The sequence below is a fragment of the Poecile atricapillus genome, chromosome 5 (genome assembly GCF_030490865.1).
Source record: "Poecile atricapillus isolate bPoeAtr1 chromosome 5, bPoeAtr1.hap1, whole genome shotgun sequence".
Taxonomy (NCBI): Eukaryota; Metazoa; Chordata; class Aves; order Passeriformes; family Paridae; genus Poecile; species Poecile atricapillus.
Genome location: NC_081253.1, coordinates 9,767,624 through 9,790,946, shown reverse-complemented (window position 1 = coordinate 9,790,946; position 23,323 = coordinate 9,767,624). Strand labels below are relative to the sequence as shown.

General features: G+C 42.7%; 1 protein-coding gene across 5 annotated transcripts in view; it reads left to right on the top strand.

Annotated features, from left to right (window-relative positions):
- KALRN (kalirin RhoGEF kinase) overlaps positions 1-23,323 on the top strand; it is a 473,821-nt gene that overhangs the window by 361,517 nt on the left and 88,981 nt on the right. For 3 of the 5 annotated variants that reach the window (XM_058840643.1, XM_058840637.1, XM_058840639.1), the window contains exons 34-35: positions 17,759-17,788; positions 19,343-19,589. In XM_058840643.1, the coding sequence (XP_058696626.1) occupies positions 17,759-17,788; positions 19,343-19,589 (277 nt within the window). Of the gene's footprint in view, positions 1-8,984; positions 9,154-17,758; positions 17,789-19,342; positions 19,590-23,323 lie in introns of those variants that run through there. The other 2 variants (XM_058840640.1, XM_058840641.1) reach the window with 2 other exon arrangements.

The window sequence follows — 23,323 nt, the reverse complement described above, 5'->3', positions numbered from 1 at the left end:
TGCCAGGATAGCAAGAGGTGGGAATGAGGTATGGTACCTAAAGTGCAAATGGTGGGGAGTGGGAGAATGGGAATAGCAATAAAGCCTAGGGGCTAGGATGGGGAAAAACAGGAAGTGAGGCATGTGGAACAGCCCCAGGCAGTGTCTGGGTGTTCCAGACTTTGGCCCTGATGGGATCAGGTCCATGCCCCATTGGAACTGGTTGTGTCCAGGTGGCCTATGGGGTCTTGCTTTTCTGAGAGGAGACTGGTGAGGGCAGCCCATGGCAAGGGGCCTGGTGTGACCCAATTGGCACCAGCTGAGGAGGAATCTGACATTCTCCGAAGATACCAAGGAGCCCATTGGCTGTGATTGCTCCTCTAGGAATGAGAAAGCATCAGTTAAAGATGTTCCTGGTGCTGGAGTACTAATGCCTTTCACAGATGAGTAAGAGAAATGGCTGGAAATATTGCCTTTTGGAGTAGGCTCCTTGCAAGCAAATTACATACTGTGAGTAATGAGTGCATTTGACAGCAGAATTTTTGATTTTACAACACATTCATAACACCTTGGAGCACTTAGTACCTTGTTAACCCAATTAGTATACTCTGAAACTGCCAAGACAATCTGAGCAGCTATTAATCACATGCCAAACTATCCAAGATCACATTTTGTTATTACTGCAGAGACAGCCAGGAGTGGATTGGGAAAGAAGCAGCTTTAAAACATCAAAATGCACAGACAACTGGTTACAGTAAAACCAAATAATACTGAATCAGAAATTAATACAATAAAACAAGCCATCATACCATAGATTGGCCTGCCTCATTGGCACTTTAGGAACTGTAGTAGTGTATGAGTGGAAGTTGCTTATCCTGGAGCTATGAAAAGAGCTCTACATGATTTATGCTGAACAATGCTGATGGTAGCACTCCAGGCTGGAGGCTGTACAGGTGTTTTCTAGCATGGCCCAGAAAAAGGAGCACAACTGCAGCCTGCAAGCAATCAGACATGCACCTACAACTGACTTAATGTCCTGGCATTGAGCAACTTCAGATTATACCCACTGCGAGTCATCTCCAGTCTCTGGGGTTCAGGGCTAACATTCCAGTGCAGGTGATCCTTGATTTCTGTTGCTTTTAAAGCTGTAAATGATATGGGATGGTTTGGTCCTGTCCAGGAAGAACAGGACACCTGTTTACACCTGTTAATAACAGGTTAATTAACAGGATGTTAATTAACATGTCCATTAGGGAGCTGCTTTCCAAATCTGTTCGAGTTTCATAGCAGGGTCTCTTGTGCTACAAGAATGTCTAAGCTATGGCAGCAAGGCTGGTATGGTTTCTACTGACATAGTAATGGGTACCTGTGTTCCTGCATGATATATAAATAATGCAGAAGGTTCTGAGAAACTTGCAGAAATTGTATTTAACCTAAACTAAAAACAGTAAGAGTATTCATGTCAGATATTCCACCTCACTTGCCAACTGATAAAAACATTGCAGTTTTCAAAATCTGCTGTCTCACTTGTAGTTAATACCACTGAATTGCAAACCTGGTATATTGGCTCTAGGAATAACAATGAAATAACAAATAAAGAGCACAAGTTAATGGTGTACTAAGCCCTGTTCATGTAAGTAATGCAAGTTAGCACCTGTTTATAGAAAATAAAATTAAGCTAGATTGATTTTTTTTTAATGAGTTTATACTTCAGCTAATAGAGGAAATAGTGATAGACATTTCATTTGAGCCATGTGATACTTTCATTAACAGAGGAGAACAATAGGAAATAAACATGTGATGTATTAAGTGATGGAAACCTGGCTACTTGACAGATACAGATAAAATAGAATTATTAAAGGGCAGGCAATTTTATAGAGAAATCCTGGAGAGACTTATCCTTACCTTTGTGATAGGAGAAATTTTTTGACCTAGTTTTCTAAGGAAGCAACATTTTCTTTCATGTTTTCGACATCTGTTTGTGCTCTGCCCTATGATGACTTTTGTACCCATTAGACAAATCTTAAGCAACTTGGCAGAAGCTTCTGATCTCAAAAATCATTTCTGTAGAAATCCACATAAAGCTAGGGACACCAACCAAGAATTTGCTCTAATTATAAGAAATGTAGTAGTATGAACGCATGTTTTTATGGACACACACATTACTAGAGGCTCCACATGTCTGAGAGACCTCATAGATGTGTGACCCTCAGGAGAAGCTTCCGCTGTAGCTGGAGACTGTCCACGCAGCCCAGCTCTGTGGGAAGCTGGCCTGTGCTGGGTCTGCTCCATGGGGACCACTGGTTACGCACGAGAAGCCAAAAAAATTAAAAGTATGTCACTAATGCCTGCAGCTGGACGAGCAGTCAGGAGCAAAAAGAACAGGCTGCTGATACAAATAGCTTGGCTGGCTTTCCATAGGTAAACAGGACCATCCTAATAACTGCAGATCTCACTGTCATGGAGGGGAAGACTTCACTCCCCTTTTAGGCTCAGGGGCCAGTAGTGGTGTTGAGGAGGCTGGTGACTTCCCCAGCACTGAGGTGGCTTTTCTCTTGCTAGAAATGTGCTAATCCAAACAGCATGTTTCTTGCAAAAAATAACCATTAGTTAAATGCAAGCTTGTATGCGGTCTCATGAAAACGTGACTGGCACCATCCCCGTTTCCGTGACTCAGAAGATATATAGGAGAATGGAGTCATCCAAGTTAAACTCTGGACAAGAAAGAGAGATGGATTTAGAACAAAGATCATCTCTGTCCCAGGCCTTCTGCTAGTTTTTTTTACCTTCCATATCTGTATGTTTCCATTTTTAAGTGGCAAACCAATCCACATGAACATGAAACCAGCACCTTTCTTAGATGAAGGTTTGTAACAGCTTGGGGCACTCTTGAGACATAACTATGGTCTGCTCCGTTGCTAAGGCTTTTGGATTTTAATTATTTTGAAAACACATTTGTAGCAGCATATACAAGAGCAACAGGGTAATAATAACAATAAAGCTGTGTTGTGTTTTTGGTATAAACTCTTTGGTTTGGAGTTTACGATTTATGTGTTCTGGAGCTGGATTCTTGCCTTATAAAACAATGCAGCAGCCTTTTCTCATTTAGTTAGCCATCCATTTTTATTAGGGTGCTCTATACAATGCCTGCAATAATATTATAAAGGTGCACAAGGTTCATTATTTCACAACAAGTGACTAGCCAAGACCATTATTATTTTTATAACAGCCAGGCTTTCTATTGAAATACAGTTTGGATTATAACCTTTTTTTCCTCCTCCCTCTTTCTCTTTTCTCTACCCAAAGATGAGATGTGCAATTGTTCCTCTTTAGATTGCTTTTCCACTCCCCTACAAAATATGTTGTTTTCTATGAAATGGATGGATTATAATGGGAACAGATCAGTGATAATGCATTGCTGGAATACAGCTATCCCCAAGAGAGCTTCTAATAATATCCAGTCTTCCTAAGCTTTAAAATCTGCTGTTTGGACAGCCTATAGCTCTAATATGGAATCTAGCTCTGAATTTTGTCTGCACTTTGCATTCTTTGCTGCTCTTTGATGCTCAATTATTGTTTGGGTTCTGCCCTCTCTGTCACATTGCCATGGTAACTGCCTTGCATAAAATCCTATGTTCAGACAATACATCCCCTGCTTTATAGAGGGGCTCCAGGCTCAGAAAAGTTGAAATTGTTCAGGGAGATTACTGAAGATTAATGACTGTGCTTTGAGCACCGCAGAGCATATTTCTGAAAATCACTGTAATTAAATAAAAAATACATGCAGGTGGTGTGTTCTCCAGTCAGGAGTATTGACACCTTCTGGGAGTGGTGTAAATCTGCAATAAAGCCACCTGGGGGTCTTATTCCAGCAGATAGTTTCTTCATGCTAAATACCTATGGTATGTAATTAGCCGTGGTGGTTTTCCTTCGCCTGTTCTCTGGTTGTAAATGGAACTCCCTGGCCAGGGTTCCCCACTGGTGTGTCCCAGGCTGGTGCTGTGTGCTCAGCTGCCTCAGCCCAGTGGGCCCCTTGGTGAGGCCAGGGCTCCGTTTCCTGCTGCTGGCCTGTCACAATTCCATGGGCACATAGTGGATGTGAGGAAGATGAAAACAGCTGCAAATTTCTCGTGCTGAATCATAAACCAGGACGTGTTTCACGAGCCCATTAAGCACATGCTCTTAATGTTAAGCATATGCTGAGCTCTGTTCAAGGGGAATAGAGTTAGGTTAAGTATATGTGTTTAAGTCCTGCACTGGTTTCAAGGTCTTTTAGAGTTATGAACCACACTGGGATGATGAATTAAGTACGTTGATTAGAATTGCAAAAGTGTTAGCTGTTTTCATGTTCAGTAATAACATCTTTAATATTACATGCCACATTAGTTGTAAGCAGCTGTCATACAGCAGGATTTAAAAAAATCTTAATGGGCATTAGTCTCCCCCAAAAACAATAGAATACCTTTGGTTTCGACTTTGGCTTCCTCCAAAGGTGAGCAGTACTCCTCAGGACAGCCTCCAGAATCACATCTGTTTGAGAGCAGTATATTGCAACCTTATGTTACTAAAACACATGTACTAGGAAAAGCCTAGCTTAGGAAAAAATCTCATGTATTCTAAGGGGATACAAATATTAACTCAAACCAGATGCATAAAGGCTAGGGACATCTTTGTTCAGTATAGTGGGTCTCTCAAAACCTGTTTCAGCTCTTACATCTGCCATATAAGATCTCTGCAAACACTGAGAAACCTGCAAGTATGAGAATTAATGAAAAAATCTTAAAAGTGTCAAGGAAAGAAGAAATGCATGCAGTCTGAAAGGGAACAGTAAGTAATTTTGAAGTCTAAACTTTTAAGTTAGCTGCTTGTAAGTTGACTTCCTCAATTCAGAAGCTTAACTAATTCACTAACACAGATGGCTAACCCTTAGCTGAAGTCTAATTATTATAGGAACAAGAGGTAGGGGAATCAGTAGTCCTAGAGGATCCATAGGGACTATACCCATGAGGTTGAATTTGCATCAGACCCAAATAAAGGGTGCATTGCTGCACAGGGTGGGAACCTTACTGGGGCCAGCATGGCAGAAAGGCTGGTGGGGTTGCACAGCAGGTGGGAAGTGTATTTTATTGCTCCTTGGAGATTCTTTGGGTTCATTTCCATACCCAGGACGTGATCCTCTTTGAGGACTGCTGGGTTCTCCCTCCATGCAGTGAAAATAGTAATGATGATAATAAATAAATTTGTACCTCCAAATTTGCTAACCCGATGTTCATGGCCAAAATAGCCCGCTGTTCTCCTGTTTGGGGTGAGCTGCAGGTTTTGTAGCAAAAACCTAAGAAGCATTCAGGCAGCTGGGCCAGCCTTTTCCACTGGGTTTATTTCATGTCAATTGCTGCAAATTAGACACATAAAATTTATAATGTGTGGGTGCCTGTGCATGGAAATTTAGCTTCCTCAGTATTTACAGAACATAAAACAGTCCTCCTTGTTTAAGGCTAGGATGAACATTTCTGTCACATTAGGAAAGGCAACCTTATTTTATTCTGCAACTGCTGTTTAAATTCTATAAGATCTCTTTTGATCCTAGGCAAAATTCAAAATGAGATATTTCAAACATCTGCTAACTATTATGGGTCATGCCTGCTAGTAGAGGTAATAAATTATAGCCAAGAAGAGAATCAAATGTCTTAATAATGTTTTTTTGTTCATTGCTTCAAAGTTTGTCCTCTTTCATTATTATCTGTTCTCTTTTTGAGCATGACAGTCAACATGCCTACAAAGAAGATTGTGCTGTAGGTGAAGTGGTTGGGATTGCAATGGGATGAGGGTGACACCCTCTAGTTTAAGTTAGGGGAAAAACAACAAACAAGTAGGTTTCTCTATTTCAGAACAGAGGGAAATCTAAATCAATCACAGAAAATCACTCTCTGTGCTGCGTGCCAAAAACAAGATGGGTGGGTCTAGCAGAATATGGGAGAGAGGGCATTTCAATTTCCTCCAAAGGGGAGATAACAGATCAGCTTTCTAGTTTGTCATGGAAACCTTTTGTCAACCCAGTAACAATGACGTCAAGGTGGCAGTGGCACAGAGACTGGGTTAGTTAATGTAGCACACACCTGTTGAACTGCCAGAGGGGAAGGTATGTTGGCTTTTATATTTTCCGTCCCTGATTCTAAACAACTTTGGTGAAGGTTTAAAAAGCGTTATTCAAGTCCAAGGCAGCTTTCGTGAGCTGTAGCAGATTCTGACCGTGAGCAGGTGGTGCTGGAGCTTTCACTCAGGGAGAAATCCTGCTAAAAGGATTGCACTGCTCAAGCAGTGCCATTCCCTCCTGTTTCGGGTATCCTTTTAGATGGTGGGGAGAGCAGACCTGTACTTGAAAAGAACAGCACCAAATTCCTTCAGTGTGTTTGCTTTTCTTGGGAGTAAAGGCTCTGCTAGTGTTTACCAAAGGAGTTTTTTTAGAAGCACTTCTATAAAAAGAGAAACCCAAATTTACTACACCAGATCTATAGCTGTAGATGTATAGCATTCCACTGTAGTGTGTTGTTGGAATGACTGTTCTCCTGCCCGTTTCTCTGGTGGGTGCTGTGCTTTTGTTTAGTGCTGTTAACTGGTTACTTTTTCTTTTTTAAAGAGAGATTAGATCACTTTTTTGCTTCCTTCAGTGTTGCTTGTGTGACTACCTTCCCATTTTTAGTAATCAAAAAATGCTTTAACAATTCCTTAGAAATAAGCTTACTTCTTTTCATGAGGAAAGTATGTGGGCAGGGAAAATAGTCCATCTTTTCTACACTATTCATGTTTATCAGCAAAACCATAGAAGTTGTGTTTGCAGAAGACTTTGAGTCAGTTAAAGTGTTGCACTGTGTCAAGAGTCAATGCAGGTTCTGTTACTATGGCTAGAACATGAATTTAATTAGTTGCATTTCTTGTCTGTGGTAACACATGATAATTCTCTTAAAGTATGCCCTTGTTATTGCTAACCAATATGCAGATACAGAATATTTCCTATCATATAGCTTGGAAGAGAAGTAGACCTATTATAGGGATGATGAGTCAAACTATATCGGGTTGCAAAGCAGAATTAAGGCTGAGAAAAAGAATGGCATAAAATGACATAAAGTGGCCAGAAAAGGAAAATGGAGCCAACCAGTGTAAATGACATTTATTGTTCAGTTAGAATCCAACTGTATGTAGTGATGCCAGCGAGTTGCAGAAAATTTTGCAAAGGAACTGTCTGGGATTATAATTGTTCAAACAGCCAATGTTGATGACCCATGGTATTCTAATAGAGATGGATGATGTCAAATGGCTGCCAAGTTTCAAGGAGGTAAAAAAACTAAAATTGAGCAATAATTTCATCTTCTGTAGAAGATGAAATTGTCCTTCATATGAAAGAAATAAGGTTTAGTTGCTTTAGCATTGTTGCCATTGTGCTACGTGTAAATTCTCTGGAGATATCTGTGAAGAACTATGATTTTCTTTGGCTTCAGTTTGGAAAACGTTGTACACTCATCTGTATTTTTTCTTTACACTCATTACTGGTGATTTCAGCCTGACAGAAAGGTATTTCATGTGATCTAAAATCTCTGTTGTATCATTCAATTTTATTTGTGACTTTCTCACTGGAAGGCTAGAAAAAGGTACTGTAGACATTTTGAAATAGGACTCTTCCTGAGTTCCCACTGCCACTGAGAGGCTGCCTGCCCTGCCAGGGAAGGGGGCCAGTCTCAGGGACTGGCAAATCTTCTGCTGCCACCTCTGAGCCAACAGCAAGTGTCCCCTCTGCCCCTGCCCTCTCTGGGGAGCAGCAGGAGCGGGGCAGTGGGAAAGGCTGTCCTTGGGGAGCCCAGGGCCTTCTCAGGAGGAGATGGCCTGCTGCTGCTGCAGAACCTTCTGTCTGTGTGCCAAGAGAGCACCTGCTTCTGAATACTGTGTCCCCTGAGTTTTCTCTGTTTTCTGCAGGGCCTTTTCAGACTCTTTTCAGACTCTCTTTGTTTTTTTTTCTCCCATGCTTCAGTGGTGCATATTACTGACAAAAATACCTTTGATACAGGAGAGAGGCAGATTCATTTATCTGCACCTTGGATCAATCCAGACATTAGTTACGGTACAATACCGAGCAGTGTGATAAAGGGTCCCTTTTCTACTGGAGGGACAGAAAGGGGGCCCAGAAAGAAGAGAAGGAAACAGTGAGGGCTGTGCTAAGCTAAGTACACCCCTTAATAGGGCCACTACTTACTAAGGCCTCGTGAACCCTGAGAAGGAAAGATGATTTACATTGTGTTTTCATTGTTTACTTGTGGAAATTTAGCACTGAAAGAACCACTACCTCATAACCATATTGTTAGGTGTGGTGATGCAACAATAAATTCCTATTTCATGCAGTAAAGGCTAATTCATTCTCTTCTACTTCAAGCATGTTTTCCCTTCACTTAGGACTCATTCCGGCAAACAGAGCATTTCAGAAGTTTCTTCTTTAGATTGGGTGGGGGTTAATGAGGTTTGAACACACAGCTCTGCTACTGTATTGCCTGGGATAGAGGAAATTGTTTACTTATTATTTATCATTCTTATTTTAGGAAAGGAAGCAGATGTTTATGCCAAAAATCTTCCAGCATTGATGAAGTAATACTGAATTCATAAAACAGAATTTGTTAAGGGAGCGTAATTCTGTGACTCAAAAAGGAAATATTCAGCCAAGGTAGTGCCCTGTTGGATATTCAGGTTAAGTAGATGGAGTAATACCAAGTAAATTGCTACGGGCACAAGCATGGCAGGCAAACTGTCGAGGTAAGGGTAATAAGAAGTGGAGTTGAAGCAAGAGCAGCAAAGATTAATGGTTTTTTTCCTTTATTTCAAGAGTCTCCAGTATGCAGCTTGAGAACCTGATCTCAAAGTGAATTAAAGTTGTGTAAGGGAATTACTCAAGTTTCATTGCAAGGTTGTTTATCAGCCTGGCTGATTATCACTGCTGGTATTCACCATCTTCCTTTGTCTAGCCCTAGGTACCTGTGTTGCTGTCTGCCCTCCATCGCTGCAGTCCAGTGCTCCCACAGCCCTATTCCTTTCCAGTGCCTCTCTCCCTCCCTGCATGGGCTCCTGTTGTCCATCTCGCCTGAACCTAGGATGCCACAAAATCCCTTGCTATTCAAGCTGAAATAAAGTAACTCAGAGCCACTGTCAAATGCAATGGATTCACTCTCTTTCTGAAGGAGAATTTCTTACAGTTTATCTTTTTTTCCCAGTTACTAGCAAAAAATCAAATGTGGTTCCCCTGAGCACATATCTTTATATCTGCCAATTAAGGATAAAATGGGGATATAGTTGAGGATTTGCAAAAGAAACCCAAAGGAAGCAGTGTCCAATTCACACTGAACTTCTCAGAGTTCAGGCTCTGTCCCTTCTTAGCAGCAGCTCGGTAACTGAGCTGCCCTGGATGTGTCCTCCACGTGGTTTGAGACACACTGGACATGCTAATGACAAACATTAAGTGTCTTTGGATCTCAAGCTGAAAATGTTACATTCAGCTACCAAAATCTTTTGTTTCTCCTGGACACTCTTGCATTGCACACTGTGAAATATCCTGAGGATGTTTTAAGCTGAGGTCGTATCACCTTCCTCTGCATGCACTGAGCGTAAAAGAGAGATGTGGGTTTAGGGAACAAAGGGGCACATGTATGAGTGCTGTGGATAAACAGAGGTGTCTGTCTGTGAAAATTGAGGCCTCCATATTGAGTGAATTGAGTATGGAAGAACAGAAATGAATGTATTTATCTGGGAACAATTTACATGTAACAGTGATTGCACAAGCTAGAGCACTTTATTGGAAGTGTCTTCAGGGAAAGAAATTAAGCAGGGGCTGGGAATGTGCTTATCAATAGACCTTATTATTCTGCTCAACCTTTGATAAATGAACCTAGCAAGTTCTTTCAGGCTTCTCTCAATCTTTTGCTTGTTTGTGTGGGATTTCATTGATTCATACTTAGCCCTCTCTGATAACATGACATGACAAAAAATGTAAATGACAGAGTCAATGAGCATTTCTATTCAGTTGAAACAAAGCAAGTGAGATCAACTATCAAACTCTCTGGATTTACATTCTTTGAAATAGAATTTATTACCTTGTTAGAAGCTAGAACAAAGCACACACACACAAAAAAAATATGCAACCATTTTTTATTATTGGAGTTAAGGAAGAAAATTTTATGGGAGGAATGTCCTTTGGGCATGCTTCAGTCAACTCTGTCAAACAGAGTGGCCAAAAATGATAAAATTCAAAACCTGCAGCTGCTGGTTCCTTTGGGAGTCACATTACAGTAGTACAAGCAACAATCTTTCATTTTATAAGGGAAGCATATGACTGCAGCCAAAGGCCTTTCAATGCTATTTTAGGTAAGCTGATCTTCATAAAGGCCATTGTAATCTCTGGTGCTGCTCAGGTTTTAGGCGATATTTTCATTTCATAATGCTGTTTCTGTGTCCACTGAAAACATCCGCCTCGACGTGCCAGGCTCGATCGTGCACACTGTTACATCACTTGGCAAATGAGGTCACCTCAAGTAAATGGCAGTATTATGGAGAAGGGAATGAAAACCCCAGGATTTAACTGTTGGGACCCAAGCTGCAACCCATCATGTGCTGAAGATCCCACAGCAATGCTGGAAGGGCTCAGAGGGTGCAGTGGGCAAGGCAAGCAGCAGGGAGGACTCAAACACAAGTGATCATCTCTCCCAAGTTCCTTTTTCTCAGTGCCAAATACCATCTGAGGGTATTGGTATGCAACAATTCTGCAAACTCTTCCACTCAAGGTCAGCTTTGCTTCAAGCAGAGCTCACCCCTGCAGCCTATCTGCAGCGGCAGTGGCCTGCTTTTATGTGATGATTAATGGGAACATTGAGCTGAAGCAGATCATTAGGATGCCCTCAGCCATCACATGTTCTTTCAGCCTGAAGCCTGCCTGGCACCCAGCACCTTCTATCAGTCATGTTGGTAACATGTGCTGTTTTTCTAGTGTGTACTAAATCCCTCTGAAAATTCACTGTCTTCAGTGTGACACTTGCAAGGAGAAAAGGGGCAGGACCAGGTTTTCCTTTAGTGGCTTGGAGATGAGCGACACTCACGGTCACCATTCCTCCCAGTGAATTTTCTGTATTCACATCTGCATTTCCCTTTATGTTCTATTAAACCAACCTAGTACTGAAAACCATGCAAAACTACTTGTCCAAATCCACCTTTGAATTAATTTTGGGCCTAAGGCCCTGATTTATAGTAATGGGACCTAGGGACCAATAATAAGAAAGAAAAATAGCAGCTATTAAATCTGTAAAAAGGAAACAACTTGGAGAGAGATGCCAAGCTGGTCTCTCCAGCAATGGCAGAGGGAAGTCGGACTTACAAGACCATATGGCTTAGATGTAGTTTAAATAATCTCCTCCAATTAAAAACAAAGCCAGTTTTATGTCAAACATCTGTTCTGCGAATTCATCAATTTGGGCAAAAAAAACCCATCAGGGGATATTTTAAGTACTTCATCATGGTTTTAGTTTCTCTGTGCAGATCCTCACCCATTTTGAGGGGGTTAGTATCCCTGAAGGGGGAGTGCTGTGGTTTCCTACAATGCTACCAGGCAGGTAGCATGATGAGGGCAGGCTTTTGTGTTTCTGTTTGCTGGGCTCCCCATCCATGCTGCCTTCAGATATCCAGCATTCATTGCAGGGGACGGGGGTGTTTTAGGGGAGTCCAGAGCACCTGAGGTGAGTCAGTGAAGGTCAGCAGAGGGTCTGCTGGAAGCTGGACAGGGCTGGTACTGGAGAGGATATCTGTCTAATGAAATCAGTCTTATTTGTGTCTAAACCGCAGTGGTACTTGGATACTAAATCCTGATTCCTGCATGCTGGCAGAGGTGAGGAGGAGAATATAAGATTATCTCTTTTCTGCCTTCAAGCCCTCACTTCTTATAGCAGGACCAGGAAAACAGCTTTGAAGCAATCTACAATTTCTTGTCTTGGAAATGTCTACTTTTTTTTACTTGACAAGGAGAGGGAGATCTCTGCCAGGTATTGTTTGAAATTATATCACTTTTCATAAATCCATTAAGAGTATAACTGTGCAGACAGCAATGTAGCTGTTTAAAATTATTACCCAGATTATAAAGGAAATATAGTCTGGGGATATGTGTATTAAGAAAATCTGATCTAGTGTACAAACTGAAATTTATGTTGTTCTAAAGCATCCTTAGCTGGCCTTATTGTGCTTTTTTTTATTTACTGTTGTATCATTTGTTTCCTTCCCAAGAGGGCATCTGAGGTTTCTCCTCTGGTTACTGAGAACCCTTATTCAGAGTTCTTTGGGTAGCTGTTTCCTTTTGGTGTAATTTAATAGCTGAGGTGGTTAATTAAGGACCTAATTATTTCCTGATGTTGATATCAGGCTATCAGTAGATTCCTTGCTGCGAAACAAATAGTGGGGATCATACTCAGCTGGGAGCACTTTGGAGGGAGGAAGGCTTCTGGAAGGTTTTCTGGTCTCCCTTTTCAAAATTCTGCTCGGGGCAGAATGTCCCACTTAAATAAAGACAGATATGCATATAACCCACCTTTTGCAGGGGCTTCTTTTCTTATCCCCTGTGTTTCTAAAGCTTCATCAGACTCAAATACTCCTTTTCCACCAGTACCAGGTATGTGATGCCAGCAGCTGGGTTTCTATTTTAAACTCATCAGCTGTGAAGAAAGACTTTCTGCTGTGCACACTTGCCTCTGCTGCTTATACCTGGAGGTGTTTCACAAAGTTCCTGGCCAGAATACATGATCAGATTTTGTGTACTTGCTAGGAGTGGCTCGGGAGTTGGTGTCTGATGAATCATCTGTGACTGGAACCCTTGATCCCCAGTTCAAAATGGTGCCAAACATGAAAGAAAACAGCTAGTCAGCTCCCTGATTTCAGTCTATTCTTGTGGGGTTTTTTTAACCCTGAGTTGGTTTAGAAAATCTTGTGGCTGCAAAAGACAGCAGGTAGGGTTTACCTTGGAGGGTTTCAGCCATCTGCCTTGCTCACCGTCCAAAACAAAAGGGTTTTGGAGACAGATGTTCTGTCTGTGTGTTACTGAGGAGCTCCATTTTGTGCTTCTCCAGGGAAGGGAAAAGAATGGAATTTGGGTACCAGCTCCCTGAGCCAAATGCCATGAGGAAACCCTCAGATCAAACACAGGCATGTTCTGGTTCAATTTGTTGCATGAAACAAAGTGAATCTGGTTGTCTTTATCTTCAAAAGCATTTTTTTTATTAGCTAGAAATGCTGTTTCGTTTGGACCAACTTTAGTCTTACTTTCTGGAAAAAAGGCTCCAGAAACAATTCAGACAGTTCCATTCAAGCTGTTCAGCAGATGTCAGCATGTGCCGGAGTCCAAAATCCAGCAGAGTCAGGATATGGTTGTCTAGTAGGGACTCCAGCAAGAGAAGCTGGAAAGGTATGTGCTATTTGAGACTGTAGCACCAGATTTCCTTCCCTTAAGCATATTTATATGCCCCCACGTGCCATCTGTCTCTTCTCCATGCTGTGGAATAACTTGCTGTGTCTATACTTGTGATGCTGCACACCCAGATGCCTCTGTTATCTCCTTGTTGAGAAGAGCAAAGATGGTACATTTAGCCCGTTGGATGTCACCATTACCCCAGCCATGTGTTTGTGTAATTGCCTAAATATAAACAGACCTTCCCCTGAAGCTCTAGCACTGATCCTCCCTGTTCAGTCAGACAAAACAGAAAGAGTGGGAAGCACCAAGTCCATCTTAATGGAAGATGGGTAGTGGGGCCGAAGGACTCAGATGAGTCAAGCATTTTCCACTGAGTTTTCAATGCAGAACTATTCAGTCCAGAGCAATGCTACTGACTGCACTAGGTTATTCCTGGTTAGCCCATAGCTCCTGAAATACAGCCTGTCCCCACAGAAACAGCCCTGAACAGATGCAGCAAAGCATCCACCAGCATTGCCAAAGCTCAGCATCCTTTAGAGCTGCGAGGCTTTAGAGTGACAAACATGGGTGACTCAGAGTTCACACTCCAAACAGAGCCTGTTATAGAGTAAAAAAAACTAAAGCAATTCTAGCACTGAAATTCCTCAAAGGCTTTTTCTGAATTTGATCTCTCACTCTCTAGCCTCCCAGTAAAAAGAAAATCTCTATGAAATTACAGAAATTTTCACAAAGAACTCCGCAGGGGATAAGATTTCTCATGTCCATCCCCCAGCTAAAGTGACAGCTCCTGAATTTATTCCAGTGCAGACAGAAACAGCATCTAAGTGGTTTTATTCACTTTTTTTAATCTCTTGATAAGAATGCAAATCCCATTCTTGCTCCTACTGCCTCTCTCACCCTCTTGAAATAGGCTGTTTATGGTGACTAAATGCTTCTATTCAAAATTGGCTTTCATCCAGAACCAGACAGGCAGAAAGCCTAAAAGCAACAGAAAACTAGCAATTTATATTAGGGTGTAGTGCTGCAGCACACAAAATGTTTTGTTTAAACTAGCCGAGCTCTGTGTCCTCTTGAATAGATGTAAATAACCAGCTTGTGTGGATTTCCACAGCAGTGTTGGCATATTTCAAAACACTTAAACAGACTGCAGACACCCACCTCCCGAATACCTGCTCACCCTGTTGGAGAGCTAACCATGCCCACTTCACTTTCACCTGGAGTGGATTTAGTACTACTTAAGATCTATTTTAAGAGTTTATTTGAAGGAAGGAAGGACAGACTGTGACTGGTAGGTGTTTTCCATCTGCACTCTGACGATAAATATGCCTCTGGTGTTCAGCCTTGCTTCCTCTGGCTTCTACTTTATGGCTGAAAATGAAACAGGTGCACAGTGACCATGCACACACACTGTGATTGAGGAAAGGCAGTCTCATGCTCATCCTGCACTGACCAGTGCCTGCTGGTCACTGGAGCTCTTGGAGCAGCCTGGACACCGCCACAGCAGGATGTGACCATGCCTGGGATCATTTTGGTTGCTTGTACTTCACTCTCCTGTGGCTGATGGGCACTGGGGTGGGTGTTCCCAGGAGCAGAAAGGCTCATGTGGGTGACAAAACTCATTCCCAGAGTCAGTGTGACATAAACTGCTCTCATCAATGCCCTGAGGTTTGGTGGCAGTGTCCTGCAGCAGAGAGGGGAGTTCCCAAGGGCTGTGGTTGGGTCCCTGCCCGCACTGGTGAACAGGCAGGGATCCACTCTAGCTCAGGTTTGATCACTAGATTAGAGTGAGATGATCAGATTATCCTGATGAAAACATTTACACACTGAATGCACGGTGACGTTTTCTAGCCCAGGAACACATGAAGGCAGAGGATGGGAGATGGTTTGCTGATGGCAGGCACTGTGGAGACAGGCTGGGACTCCTGCCAGCTTCTCTCAGGACATACAGCCACTCCAGAGAGCTTGGGGCCCTCTTGCTTCCTCATTACATTTTGCTATTTGCTTCCACCATTTCCTTTTCTTCCTGATTTTAAGGCTGTTGCTTGCTGTGTAATTTGTTAGATCTGTCCCTGTGTTAGATCTTTTCATTTATGCCTTGTGCTCTGCAAAGGCATGTTGCATTGTTATTTTTATTTTAATGTGTCTTGTTCTGCCATATACAGATTAGAGTGCTGTCTGGGTTCTAAATATATCCAGTCAGTGGCTTTAATGGTGGTTTTAATCACAGGAATAATAAAAGTGAACATCATATGTTAAAATGTGAAGCCATTTACCTGTGAATTTCAACCCCAAGGGCATTCTCTATTTTCTTTCCAAAACAAATGCAATATGTGTGAGAAACCAGCAGTCCATCTGTATTCCTGTTTCCATGCTCCAGCATAGAGGGAAGCATGATATACTTCTCTCAAGTTAGAAAATTGTTCTCTAAAAACAAATTAAGTAACAGCTTGAGTGATCACTTTGCAGGTGAAATGATTTCTGTCATTGGGAATCAGATGTATTTGCATTATTCCTCAGTGGCTTACAAATTTTATATATATTATTATATCATAAGTTTTCCAGAGAGATTACTTTGCTGTGGATTAATTTGGTAAGAAAGTTCTCTTTGTGGTGTGGTGGTATGTAAGACATGAAACAGGCCTGGGAAGTCTCCTTTTCTGTTCCTTGGAGCTGGCACCTAAAAATAATCTATGGGCCCTTCCTGAGCTAGCTGCTCATACCTACCACCTGCACCTACCTGTAAAAGGGAAACTGCTTAATTCCACCTGCCAAAGAGGGGTCTTTCCTTGAAAATGTGTTATTTTAGCGCTGGCTCCAGCCAGTCAGTTGGAGCATGTGGAAGCCCTGGCCCACATTTCCACACAGCAGGTCCTGGAGGAGCAGATGGTATCAATTCATGTGTCTGCAGGGACAGTCAGGCCTCCAGGGAGCTGAGGGAAGCAAGCTCCCTTCCTCACACATCAAAGGTATGGTCTGAAGGTGGGGGGATGAGAATCTCACCTGCTGAGGCAGAACTTGATCACACCAGGTGCCCAGGAGCTGCTCCAGGGGATGATCACTTCCTGTTCTCAGTATATTAAATTGCTGTTTTTAACGAATCGAAGAAAACAGGCTGGATGGTACCCGAGGGTTGTGGAGCACACCTGCCTCCTCTGGGATAACATTTACAGGTGTTGCCCAAATTGAAGCATCTGTTTGTTCACAGATGTTTAGTTCTTTTGGAAGGGATGACGAAGCCTGCCATAAACTGGTGTTAGGTCAGCTGCCCCTCAGCCCCCAGTGGGCAGGGAGCTGCTTAGGGCAGCACTTCCCAGGCTGATGCTCACTGGAAAATGCTTTATTTGTCCCAAAATTTCCCAGGTGTCATCTTGACCAGGCCTTTTTCTCTGGAATATTCCCAGTCTGTTTCACCTTCCCTGCTTAAGCAATGAAAATTACTTCTTTTTCAAAATTCAATCTGAACCATATAAAGACAATTTTTTAATATTGGAACATCCTCTGCGCATATCACTGAAAGCAACGAGTCTGGGGATGCATCTGAACCAGCTCCTTCATGTCCAGACACTGCACCTCTTTATTAGATAAGCACCTCTAAGACAAGCAAGAGTTAATTCTTTATAGCAAATTCAGTTGCTGTGGGATGGCAAAGACGGACACCTAGTGGTACAGTGGGACAGGGCATGGAATGCTCTGAGCAGCTCTCTGAGAGAGAAGTTGATAGATACAGCAGTACTTGTTCACATTCTCCTCTAAAAGGAGAAGATATTTGATTATTTTTAGAGAAGATATCCGAGATATCATAATTTGGGGGACAGAAAGTTTATTTAGTGTGGAACAGTGTAAGAATTAGGGAAAATCCATCACTTTTGATATGAGATGTCTGTGTATTTAGCAAGTAACCAGTTTTTTTCTTCCTGTCTTAAATATCCCACACCATGCCAAATCATATACTATATTTGGTCAGGAGGATTTTCTATTCCTCAAATTAGTCCACAGCAAAGAAACCTCAGCAAATATTACAGCAATATCTCATTCTTACCATCCCTGTGAATGTCTGTTCTCCAGTTATGGGGAGATTGTCAGCTGATGAGTGGTGGGTTTGCTGATAAACTGCCCAATTAGCTGCTACACTGATCTCTTGTGCACTTTCATCAGTGCACTGAGCTCTTTCTGCTAGGATTAATGCCAGTGCTTTGTCTGAATGGCCTCAAACAGCTGCCATGGTTGCTTTTGTTTGTTGTTTTCTATTTATTTACAAATAATCTTTCAGAGAAATATTTCCTTCTTCTTCCCCAAATCTAGCATTTCGTCTACGGCAGAGACACAGGACAGGTGAGAACCAGTCCTTGTCCACTGACCCCTTTCTGTAATTGTGAATATCACCCCTGTGAGTGGGATTTCTTTCACATCTGCATTGGACACAAAAACCCCTATGCCACTGAGAGGGGAGACAGGCTGTTCCCATAGGAGTGTGTATTCGGGGCTGCTTGGGCTAAGAGAAGGGATTTTGAGATTGTACCAGCTCAAGAGTGAAATCTATAGAGATTTGTGTGCTCTCCTCAAGGGCTCCCCCATTCAAGCTGAGGAGCAGACCCCAGTTTTTACTGATTCCACAGTTAACTCTGCATCTGACAAGATTTCTTCCAATTCCAATTAAACCAGTTGGGTTTACAAGTTCTTCACTTAAAATCATTGTATATTAGCCTTGGTTTTAGCTTCATCGCCTAAGAAAATTACAGTATTATGCTTGTTTACTATCCTCATCTTAATAACATTTGAATCAGTGAACTAATTTCTATCAAAATTTATATCAAATTTGGCATTGGAATAAGGACCCCAAAGATTCCTGCAAACCTTGGGGAAGCAGGCAGCACACAGGACAAAGAAGGAGGATCCCTAACAACAAGCAGGCAGCAAGAAATCCACACTGCAGAGGAGCATTAAGAAAGACTCCTCATGGCAGAAGAACTTAGATTCATTCTCACACCTTTTTAGACACACAAGAATCTAACTCTGAGATCCAATTCTGTTGAAGAAACCCCGAGCTTTGTTAAAAACAAATCTGTACAATCACTTCTTTATGTACACACAAGTGCTTATATTCCCAGTCCCTGGATATACAGAGACTGTGGTTACACTGCTGTTCTTCAAGAGTAACAGGGTGTGAGGCTGAAGCAGAGCAGCAGTTCCAGCATTTAGTACGGAAGTAAAATGATACATTTATTCCTAGGTACAAATCCTGAAAGTCAGCATATAATCAATCACTCTGTGTTTATATATTTACACCTCTGGGTTCCATCAGAGAGCATGGGAGGAGCTTTTCTAATCTGCCCTATCAGGATTTCGTAGTCTCCCAAGAGGTCCCTAGAGCAACTTTGGGAAGATGAGAGTACATTTCTTGTCTTCCGAGAGAAGAGAAGCTGTTTTCTCACTGCACTGGTGGCCAGTGGGAATGTGTCTCGTTTGTGCTCTAGAGGGATGAGCTGGAATTTGTCACACCATGAAGCACAGCACTGAGGCATCCTGGCCTATTGCCAAGCTAGAAAGTGACCCCAGAAATTAAAGCAACAAAAAAACCCCAGGGTTTCTGATGGACACTCACAGCTAGAAAATTCACAGCTCAAAAAGTCCCCCACAGCTAGCATTCAAAAGGTTATGGGATGGTATCTTTGGTGTCTCACTTCAGCCCAGCAAAATCAATAAGAAGTAAAGGAAACCAAGGCCACAATGTGTTGAACTTTGACAAAACAAATTATTAACTTGGCTTCTAAGGAACACAAATCCTGTCTTTGCCAGTGTAAATATGATGCAAAGATGATTGCTTTCATCCTACCCTCGCTAACATCTACTCTTTTTTTTTTTTTTTTCCCCGTTGAACCTGGGCAGTTGTCTGGAGGGTGTGAACTAACTGTGGTGCTCCAGGACTTTACAGCGAGCCACAGCAGCGAGCTGAGCATTCAGGTGGGGCAGACAGTGGAGCTGCTGGAGAGGCCAAGTGAGAGGCCAGGCTGGTGTTTGGTCCGGACCACGGAGCGGAGCCCACCTCAGGAGGGTCTGGTCCCCAGCAGCGCTCTCTGCATTTCCCATTCCCGCAGCAGCGTGGAGATGGATTGCTTCTTCCCTTCAGGAAAAGGTAGGCAACAGCCCGGCTGGTTTAAGATTGTTTTGGGGTTTCCCTTTTGTATCATGTAAGTGCAAAGCTGCTTGGGCTGCTCCTGCAGTCAGTGGGTAAAAAGCTGTTCAGTCCTTGGTGAGTTTTGTTGCCAGGTCCCTGTGAATGGGCACAGCACTAGCCTGACTCCATGTCCATGAGTCAATGTTTGTACATGTGCGTCTTTTGCTATGTGGTAATCATTGTCTTGAGATTCTGGATAAAAATAAGACTTTTAAACAACAGAGGGACTGTTTTCAGTGCCTAAAGGCCTAGAATGAGGGAAAGCCATGCTGTCTATACACCCAGGATGCCTCAAATTGTGGATATGTTATTCTATGATTGCCAAAGTGCACACTAGTTCATGTTCTTTTAGTATATTCCTGTCTGTAAATGCAAAGAGGTCACCAGTGAGTACTGGTACACTCTACCACCTTGTGAACCAGAGACATTGTGTGTAATGGCACAATACAATGGGGAAAGAACCCTTCACAATCAATGTGGAACAAAACACATCACTGGTATTATCCTGAGAGCTTGGGCTTCACTCACAACAAATGGTGAAATATTGTTCGTCTCCGTGGTGTCTGTGGCCTCTTTAGTTGATGTTCTGTTCTGAGCAATGTGTGTCCCACATACAGCATCCCTGCAGCCAGGCTTAGGAGATGCTCCAGACTGGTAGACCAGGATTGGTTCAGCTCAGTATGGCCAGAGCAGGTCTCATTTTGGCTGTGGCCCCACTTCTGGCCATGCACAACACAAGTAAGGTCCATGGAAGAAAGGCTTCTATCATCCCACTCCTGACTGGAAGCCTGAACTGTCTTTTTAAATTCTTTTTCCACTTAGCATTAAGAGAAACAGAATTTGATCCATTGTTGCTTGAGCAAGTTAGGCTTGGTGGTTTTGTTTGTTTGGAGAAAAAGCACTGAAACGGAGCTGTAGTTTGTCCTCACTCCCTGCCTGCACTCCCACTGCGGAGGCTGGGAGTGGGACACACGCCCAGGACAGAGCGGTGCCGTAGGGCCAGAGTCTGCTGTCAGTTTTCCTTCAAGAGGATCTGATCCAAACCCGGGGGACGAGAGCTCAGCTTCTCTCAGATTTGTCCCCTCAGCTGTCAGCTCTGTCTGTGGGGTGATCCCCAAACTCCCCATGCACTCCTTAGTCCTGCTGCCACCTCTCCCTGCTGCATTCCCGGGGCCCTGCCCTGCTGCTGCTGCTGCCACGGGAGCCTGTCCTGGCCCTCAGCTGAGAAGTGCTGCAGTTGCTTACATGCAAATTATCTGTGAATTAACAGAAAGGTGAGGCTGAAAATCAGCCTGGTGTGCGTAAGAGCAGTCACTGGCTGGCATGACTCACAGGAAGCTGGGGACGTGTCTGCTGTGTGCATGGTCCAGCAGCTGGGCTTGTGTCTCTGCTCAAGGGCACTGTGAAACACCACTCCAACCATGCCTTAGAGCGTCAGGTTGTAGAGCTTTTCCTTAAATGAAATAAAACTTGAACATTGCAAGAGTAGGCTGTGAAAAGGGAGGCAGGAAATTCTGAGGATGAAGGCAGGGTGGTGCAGGAGGCTGGCAGGGGACACAGAGACTCTGCTTTTGGCAGATCGTGTGAGCTTTGAGGCACAACTGCACCACAGGTAGGGCAGGATGGGCACAGTGCTGGGCTGTGGCTGGTGGACCAGCACCCACTGATAGCTGCAAGCCACCAGGCTGTGTCAGCAGAGCACCAAGGCTTTGCTGGCATGCTCTGCCTGCCTGTGGGCAGGTTTTCTCACCTAACACACTGCCACCTCTCCTGGGCTGGAGCTGCCTCTTGGCCCAGCACCTCCGAGCGAGTGCTGAGTGAGTGTGGGGCTGGCTGGCTCCAGCCATGTGTTCATGGCCTTTATTTCCTTTATATCTTGTTCCCCCTTGGCCTCAGTTTTCTTCCTGTACATACCAAAGCTATATCAGGGAGCCTCAGAATTAATGGGATCTCCAGAAGTGCAGCTAGAAATAATAAAAATAACCACCCAATCCACAATTTTGGCCAGTGTACAGCAAATAGGCTCTGTGTCTAATCAGTTCTCCCTCTATTAGGAAAACAGGAAATTGTTTAAACTGAATGAACAGATGCTGGGAATAAAGAAAGAGGAGTAAGTTTAAAGGGGAAAATGCAGTAGCTGCTGGAAGAGCCTGCTGGTCTTGTGAGGTGCTGGTAAGATTAGCATGACAAATGGTTTCTGACTGTTCAGAGTTGTGCCCTTCTCTACTTCCAGTAGCTTTAGGCATGGGTTGCATGTAGAATCCCTTGGTCCAGACTTGCACAATTTCTTGCCTTTCTCTACAACCCAGAACAAAGGCTGGCACATCTTATATCAACATTAATGATGTTCCTGGTCTGCTTCAAGTATGTAAACATACACAGTTGCAGAAAAGCAGGTTAATAGCTGAAATTTGCTTGCAATTACCAAGGCACATAATTCTTTGCTTTTACAAGCACAAGTAATTTCAAGAACAGAAAGTACCTGTACTCAAAAGTTAACATTTCTAATAATAGAATTTACCATCTATTTTAGAAATATGCAGAGTTTTGCCAAGTATCAAAACACAGTTACATCTTAATAGAGGAAAACAGCAAATTACTCTGTTTGGACTCTGTTTGGTCCTATTATAAGTAATGGTGGTGTATAAATGTAAATCATGGCTCACAGAAGCTACATGTTATCCTTAAAATGAAAGATTAAAGAAAGTAATATATCAGCCAACATCTGAATAGATGAAGGCTTGAACAACTTGGTGGGATCACCAGAACATTTTGTAAAGCATCAGTACAAGTCCTCATCAAGCCTTTCAGAACAGTCTAACTAAAAGCCACTAGAAACGCAAAACCAAACTTCACAAGTGAACATGTGCTCTGTCTGGCTCTTCCTCACTCTTCTACACTATTCCTTTGAAAATAGGTGGTGAGTTAACGTAAAATATTGCAAAAGGAAATACATGGTGTCTCTTCACACCCAGAAGAGAACACTTCCTACCTTTTGTAATGAAATGTCTGTACAAATCTCTCTTGTTGATCATTAAGAGTGCAGAGACTTTAAAGACAGGTCTCCCAGACTTCCGTCTGACTCCTGGCTGTGCTCCTCTGGAGGATACACATTTAATTTTTTCATGATCTGACTACAGCTCAGAGCACAGGTATCCTCCTGCCTGTCCTTCCTTTCTGATGATCTGACAGTGTTTGCAATTACCCCCTATAAAAAGGCAAACAGGTTTCTATGATTAACCTTTTGCAAGTGATATGCAGAGATTGAGTAAAAGGAATTTGTTTGCAGTCTCTGTTACTAGACTCCAGAATTTGCAGGATGGTTTGGGCTTTTTATTTTCTGACTAGCATTCCTAGGAAGGAAAGAGAAAGATCTCTGGTACTAGAAATGAAGCTCTGTTTGAACTATCCCACATGACTAATTACAGGAAAGCTGTGACTTTTATTTCTGTCTCTTTTACCCTATAATTGAGCTCTAAGGTATTAAGCTATAAATTTCAAATTGAGAGAGAAATCCACTTGGATAGAAAGCAATTTAATGACCTTCATTAAGCCCACTGAGCCAAGCATATTCCTGGTGGAAACCTGTTAGCTTTGACTGAGTGATTCCAATTTTGAATTTGGCCCATGGAAGAATTAGATTAAAACTTGATCTTAAAAGTCATTGTCTGATGACCCTTTACACAGGGTTT